This window comes from Quercus robur, chromosome 5 (genome assembly GCF_932294415.1).
Source record: "Quercus robur chromosome 5, dhQueRobu3.1, whole genome shotgun sequence".
Lineage (NCBI taxonomy): Eukaryota > Viridiplantae > Streptophyta > Magnoliopsida > Fagales > Fagaceae > Quercus > Quercus robur.
This window is the reverse complement of record NC_065538.1, coordinates 992,277-1,000,355: the sequence shown is the minus strand read 5'-3', so window position 1 is coordinate 1,000,355 and position 8,079 is coordinate 992,277. Positions and strand designations below refer to the sequence as shown.

At 34.0% G+C, this 8,079-nt stretch overlaps 1 protein-coding gene across 1 annotated transcript; it reads right to left on the bottom strand.

The window, feature by feature from the left end:
* Positions 1 to 1,142: 1,142 nt before the first annotated feature.
* On the bottom strand, positions 1,143 to 3,925 carry LOC126728980 (uncharacterized). The gene has a single exon (XM_050434757.1). The coding sequence runs from the start codon at positions 3,874 to 3,876 to the stop codon at positions 1,456 to 1,458; it is 2,421 nt and encodes an 806-aa protein (XP_050290714.1). The 5' UTR covers positions 3,877 to 3,925; the 3' UTR covers positions 1,143 to 1,455.
* Positions 3,926 to 8,079: the final 4,154 nt, after the last annotated feature.

The following is an 8,079-nucleotide window of genomic DNA, read 5'->3' as shown; positions in this document are numbered from 1 at the left end:
GTTTACATTGTAATTGCAATATAAAATTACATTATAGTGTTCACCTCTTTTTGCAAATATGTATAATATTTGTAGTAAAAAAAGTTTAAAAATAATAATAAAAAAATTATAGAAGTAAAATGCAGAGACTAGAGAGAAGTAGGGTCTGAGATGAGTTGGATACCTTATCCATATCAGACGTGAAAGCCATCTTTAACAAGCAAAGCGTAAGACAAACAGAAAACGACCTTAGATCTCGACTCAATTTTTTTTTTCCCTTGTGCACCTGCCCTTACATTCTACCTTTGCCATTTCAAACTGTGTCTTCGGTCGCCTTTTTTTGGGAGTCGTATTTTTTGTGTTTCTCTTTTCCGGTTTAGCATCAAGTATGTGCAGAGGGAGAGACAAGGGGGAAGAGAAGCTGAAAGGGAGCAAGATAGTGAGCAAGATGGGGAGAGAAACGATTGTCCCCTTGAACCACGATTTGAACAAGAATGGTGGACACCGTCATCATCTTCATCGTCACAATCAGTCATTTCATAATTCTTTCAGTGATAGCAGTACGTAGCACTACTACTCTGACTTACTAGAAGTACGTAGTATTTTTGTAGTTCGTAACTATAATACTATGAAACTTAGGTTGGGAGAGAGAAATTTTGTTTTCTAATTTGCTAGCAGTGTGTTTTTGTGTTGCCAAAAGGTCATGTCAAATAATAAGTCTAGTTATTATCTAATTTTCTAATATGTTTTGGTTTTATTATTCAAACAGTTGATTGGGGTGTGTCCGAAGTCCCAACAAATAATAGGTGAAAGGATACAATTTAAAAATGATAGCAACGTAAGGGAGAATCTGATTAAGTAGTTAATAATATAATTTATAGGAACACCTATTCCAAAAATTTAAATTTTTTAGTTTAAACCCAATCATGATATATTAACTATACACTATTGTTATTATTATTCAATGTAGGCAGGGGCGGAGCCAGGAATACATGCTTGGGGGGGCCGGGTTGTAACAGAGATATACCAAATATAATTTTTAAGTCTATTGGATACAAAATTATCAACTTTTATATATTATTATATACTTGAACATGTTGGGAATTCGACCGAAATTTCAAACCTGTGAGAAACAAAAAAAATAGAAAAAACAAAACGCCAAAAGTAAAACAATCACACGCACAAGACAGTATTTACGTGGTTCGGCAATTTGCCTACGTCCACAGAGTTGCAGGGATTTCACTATTATCAAAGAAAATTACAATGTGCGGCTACAGTGTTTTTCTTTCTCAAAAACAACAACAAGACAAAACCCCAATCACCAAAAAAAACAGCTTTTATATCCTGCGCACAGGATTCACAATGGGTTACAAAACGGGCCAAAAAATTTTTGTCGGCCCAAGCCTCCGCTCCATGGACTAAGCCTCAGTAAATCTTCCATTATTCGGGTCAGGTCGGGTCATCAACCGAATCAAATCATGCCTGACGACGATTTTTCATGGAATAAAATTCATCCATTATCATCTCTATAGTGAAATTCCCTGCAATTTCCTTCTCTATATAAATTATCATATTATCTGCCAAAAACTCATCCTCCATTCTATTGCGAAGTCTTGTTTTTAACAACTTCATAGCTGAGAAAGCTCGTTCTGTAGTTGCTGTAGAAACTGGAAGGGTCAACACAAGACGAATAAGTCTATCAATCAAAAAATATATTTGAGACTTTCCTGAAATTTTTAATCCCCTACATAGCTCGGAAATTGTACTCATATTCTGAAAATCTGGATGTTTTATCACATCAAGCTCATAATGTCGCAATTGAGACTCCAAAAGTTCTTGTTCATGTTCAGTGAAATCTTGAGGATAATATTTCTTAACCAAATTGCATATATCAACAATCTTGAATAATCTAAAAGCATCCTTGGGATTTAAAGCTGAACTAAGAATGACAAGTTCCGTTGTTAGCTCACAAAATCTACTTTTCAATTCTTGCAATTGAAAGTCTATTGCAACTGTAAATATGCCAATTCTAAAATGATGTTCCATTGTTAAATTGTCATCTTGACGACGATATCTACCTCGACCTTTAGTGTAACGAGCATTCATATCAGGAATATCAATTTCATGTTGCTCACAAAATGATATAACACTAGCAAGTAAAGGCTCCCATCCATCATCTCTCAACTTTTGAATAAGTGATTTTGTAGTTGAAACTAAATGCATGGCATTTAAAAGGTCTTGAGATTGTTGTTGCAAAGCTTGACAAAGAACATTAGTAATTCCCATTATCTCTTTCATCAAATGCAAGATTAAAATAAATTCAAATGATGTTAATACCTGATAAGCTCCATCGGCATCACCGCGTTGTTTATAATTAGCTCCTTCCTCAGAAATAGTGTTGATAACTTTGCAAGTAGCATCAAACATTTTAATCAAACTACAAATAGATTGAAAATGAGATCCCCACCTAGTATCTCCAGCTCGTTGCAAAGTACCAATCTGATTTGCACCTCTTCCAGTCTCAATTTCATTAGAAGCAATCATATTCTCAACTTGTTCTGCTTGAGCATGTTGCAATTCATCACTACGCTTACTAGAACCAACAACAATATTGATAATATTGACCAAATGATCAAAGAATTGATGAACATCTTTTACTTCTCTAGATGCTGTAACTAGAGCTAATTGCAACCTATGAGCCATACAATGTACATAATAAGCATATGGACAATCTTTAAGAAAAAGAGCTTGTAATCCATTCCATTCACCACGCATGTTACTAGCCCCATCATATCCTTGACCTCGAATATTTTCAATGTGGAGGTTATAACGAGAAAGGACAGCACATATCTCATTCTTTAAAGTCAATGCAGTAGTGTCTCTAACATGCACAACATAAAAAAAACGCTCTTTAATAAAACCTTCTTTATCAACAAATCTCAAAATGATGGCCATTTGCTCTCTCTTCGACTCATCCCGAGCTTCATCAACAAGAATGCAGAATTTTGCATCTCCAATTTCTTCACGAATAGCATTTCGCACATTATTAGCAAGAATATGCAAAATCTCCTTTTGAATTGTGGGTGATGTATATTTGGCATTTCCAGGAGCATTTTCCAAGACAACACTAGCTACTTTGTCATTAAAAGTTGATGTCAATTTTATCAATTCAATAAAATTGCCTCTATTTTTTGAATCAAGGCTTTCATCATGACCTCTAAAAGCACAAGCTTGGAATGCTAGCCATCGAGCACACTCTATTGAGGTTTTGAGCCGCAACCGATTATTCTCTAATTCTTTTGACGTTTGTTTCTCAATTAGCTTGTCAATATGTTGTGAATAATTCTGTAAATCCTCGCAACATTTCACAGCATTTTTATGTGGAGAGTTTGGTTCTTTCCCTTCATGACGAATTAAAGGACAATTCATTCCATCTTTCACCTTTTTCCAATTATTAAAACCTGTTGAAATGAACACATCTGATCCGGGACGACCTATTGGTTTCTTACTAAAAAGGTAGCAAGGAAAACAATATAATGCATCCGTTGTAGGTGAGTATTCCAACCAATCCTTATGTGAAACAAACCATGAAGGTTGAAATCGACGACGATGAGTATCATCATTGTATGGAAAGACTATATTTTCAGGTTGGTATGGACCTTCTATGAGATAAGCTCGTCGAATTTCATCTTGTTTGTTGATAGGAAATTCACATATTTGTTTACGTGTTCCTGGATCACGATCTATCTCTTCAGATTGAAGTTTTGGACATTTGGAGGTGTGTTCATCAGGCATCGAAGTATTAACATTTGTTTCTACAGCCACAGGTGTCCTAATTTCTGAATTGCTAACATCTTTTTTCTTAAAGAATGCATCAATTGTTTTTCGTTTGCTCATAATTCTTTTAACTTTAAGAATATGACTCAATTAACCTGAAAAGAATTTTAAAAAATAAAATTTTAATTAGAAATTTTTGCTTAGTTATATGAATATTATTCATACTCAAGGAAAAAACAAAATTTTTACTATAATTTAAACAGTCAACCCATTTTTAATACAACTTTAATTAATAATAACCCCTCAAATAATTTAATTAATTTATCTTTTATAATGTATTGGTTAATTTAATTATATAACTTTAATTATTGTTGTTTAGCATAACAATAAACTATATTATTTTAATTTATTTGTCATTAATTATAATGCTTTAATCCTAGTTGGTAATTATGCAATATAGTTTTAATTTATTTGTCATTAATTTTAGCATAACATATCCTTTGTTACAATTCCTAAAATATAACAATAAATAATTAAACAATTCTTAAAAATTTGCCATAAATAATAGCTAATAATTTAATTACTAACTTTTGAATAAATATTAATTATTATTTAATAATATTGGTTTACACTAAAAACTAACACATTGACCATTGACCATTGACCAACAATGAGGAATAACCGGATAAGATAAAGACAAACAGGAAAAAAAAAAAAAAAAAAAAATCAACCAATGAATGATTGAGAATGTGAGATGATATTAAAGCTAAAAGAATAAAAGGGCTAGGCAGAACTGAACAGGATTCATAAACTCTAAAGCATTCGGTGAGATAGAGAGAGACTGAGAGAGAGAGAGAGAGAGAGAGTCAGAGAGAAAAACCTTGAGGGAGGGCCGGACTGCTGGAGCCGGAGCCGGAGCCGGAGCGGAGGAAGCAACTAGTCAACGGCAGATCTCCGACGGCGATGAGTGATGACCGATCTACCGTCTGGCGTCGACGATCTACAAAGATTTCGTTCCATTTTTCATTTTAGTGACAGTGAGAGAGAAAAAGAGAGAAAAAGAGAGAAATACCCTTGAGGGAGGGCCGGAGGGAGCACCGGAGCAGAGGCCGATCTCCGATCTGCGATGAGGGACGAGCGACGACGGCGGCGACGAGCGAGCTGCAGCGTCGCGGCGACGTGACCGTGGGTTTGCTGGGGTTTGGTTTTTATTTGTGTATTTGGGAATTTTTTTTTTTTTAGATAAAAACCTCTGTCTCTGTCTCTCTGTGTTCGTTGTGTTTCTCTCTGTTTTGGTTTGCTGTTGAGTGTTGAGTTTGGTTTGCTGTTGAGCTTGATTTGCTCTGTATAGGCAGTATCGGGCATTGTGGTATCTGCCACCGATTTGATTTCTCTGCCAGCGACGTGATGGTTGAATTTTCTGTAATATTTTTTTTTTTTTTTTCACGGTTGAGACGTGATGGTTGGATTTTCTGTAATATTTTTTTTTTTTTTCACGGTTGAGAATGCGTGGGCTTGCCGTGAGCGAGCTACTGGGCTTGCCGTGAGCGAGCTACTGGGCTCACCGTGGGCTTAGCTTGCCGTGGGCTTCTCTGTGAATTTTTTTTTTTCAGATTTTAGTTCAATTTTTTTGGGTTTTTTTTTTTTTTTTTTTTGCTTGAAAGTAGAACAGATAATTTTTTTTTTTTTTTTATTTAATCTGAGGATGTTACTAATTTTTGATTGAGGCCTGGGAGAATGGGTGAGAAATTGGGAGGGGGGGGCCGGCTGCCTAAGGTTGGGGGGGCCTAATTATTTTTTCTTCATAGGCTAATGGGAAAATTTTTTTTTTTGCAGGGGCCTCGGCCCCCCCAAGCCACTATGTGGCTCCGCCTTATGTAGGAATTTGCCAATCACACGAATATATCTGACAGATAAAATAGTAAAAGAGTAATCCTACCATTATAAATTATTTTACAATATTTTCAAAAACTATTAATGTGACAAATTCTTAATGATTCTCATTTGGACCCACCACTACTAACCTTTTTTACTTACCAAAAATCACTTACCATATCAACAGTTTATAAACAAAATCAACATTTATGAATTATGAATTAATGTAAAAGCATTATGTTGATCATTCCATAATAAAGAGCCATTGAGAATGAGTATGTAAAAGTCATGTCTATTGTTATGGCTTCAAATTAATGCAATAGTTAGGAATTTATATTCCGTAATAACAAAACATTAGTCTAATTGTGAACAGAAACTTTTAGGGTAAAAGTATGATGGGCCACAACAAAATGGTCAAATTTGTATAGGGGATGGATGTAAAGAATCACACATAGATTATTGGGCAATTTATTATGTATAATTAATGAATGTAACACGTTATACTTAATCGCTCCTTACCATTGAGTTGTTTGATGGTGGTGACTTATGACATGTCATAAGTCACCACCATCAAACAACTCAATACATCAATCTGACATAAAATGAATTTTGCTCAATTAGCACTTCATGAATTTTGCTCGATTAACACTTCATTCCGTCCATTCGGTCCATATAGGTGCACTTCGGTCCATTCAATCTATTTTAGTCCATTCAGTTCATTTAATCTAAATTGGTCCACTTCGGTCCACCTCAGTTCATTTCAATTTCATTCAGTCCACCTAGGTTCATTTCAGTCAATTTAGGTCCGTTTTAGTCCACTTTAGTTCATTCGGACCAATTCAGTCCATTCAGGCCATTCAGTCTATTTTGGTTCACTTCGGTCCATTCAATGAAATTCAGTCCACTTCTGTCCATTTTAGTCCAATTCGGTATTTTTCAGTCCAATTTGGTCCATTCAGTCCACTTCAAAGAAAGCTAAAATGTTTTGCATCTAGTAATTCAATCTTTCTCCTATTCTATTTCTTTCTTTTTTTGTCTATTCCTCTCCTGAAAATTAAACTCACTGAATGAATTCAACCATGAACCATCCTCAGAATTTTTCTTCCTCTTGGCAGCACGCTTTTCCATCTTTTCAACTCTATGATTTAACTCAAAGGTGTAAGAGCGCTCTTACAACTTGTAATTTTTACAGCTTTCAGACTTCAATTTTATGAGCTAAGCCTGCAATGGTTGAGAAGAACATATGAACGAAACTGATTTGAACATCACCAATGGGATGAAATGTGGCATGTGTTGGAGGTCAATCAAAGGTATTGAGGTTTCATCAGAGAAAGGACAATCCATATAAATTCTTAATTCTAAAAACGGTTATAACTTTATCTATATTATTTTTCTGACTAAACAGAAACGATATTTGGTACGATATTGAATCTTGTGTATAGAGTAGTGGTCTTTTTTGTCATAATCATAGAGGGTTTAGATTTACCTTTTAGATCAATTGGCACTTCATTGTATTTCTAACAAAGTCATCCAAGATTTAAATTCTCATTCCTTATTGTTGTAACTATAAATAATTTTTTTTTTAAAGGTTATAAGTATTTTTTCTAAATCAATAACGTGTCATAATCATGAAAAGCATGTGTTTAACCAATTAAACTTATTACTTTTTGTGTCTTGTTTGTATTATAAGTGGTTGATTAATTAGTGCGTAACCTAACTATCAAATGGGTGAAATGATATAATTTAGGGCAAATTACAATTTACCCAGCTGTGGTTTAGCCGAAATTTAAGTTGTCTATCTATGATTTGAAATTTGACACTTTACCTGCCAGAGTTTGTCCGAAATTTAAGTTGCCTACTTATAGTTTGAAATCTCATTATGCAAGTATTCCGCTGGATTCTTTTTTATTTTATCTAACCTTGTATTTTTAAGTTTTTTTTTTTTTTTTTTTGAGAAGAGAAACATGGGAGCAAAATTACATAGTTAGCCATATTTTTAACAAAGGTGGGTTATGGAACTCTAATGAAGCTAACCTTAGGTAGGTAAAGTGTGAAATTTTAAATTATAGGTTAAATTTTAGCCAAAACACAAGTGGATAAGTTGTAATTTGCCCTATTATTTAATATTTAGTTGATTTGATATAAATTTCGAAAGGTTATGTGTAAAGTACCTTCATTTAAAAAGAGTCGCATGAAAGAACACATTTACTTGGTTGAATTGCAACTCGTGCCATAGCAATGAAAAATGATACGTTCCAATGCTCAAAGTTAAATATGGAGAAGATTCTCAAAAAAAAAAAAAAAAAAAAAAAAAAAAAAAAAAGAGGGTTAAATATGCAGAAAATTTTGAAAACGTAGAAAGTATATAAAAGCATTTCATTGTTCTTGCAATGAGCCATCCAAGAGTCATTGCTTTGGGCAAAATATGGTACCTCTTGAGGTAAGTAA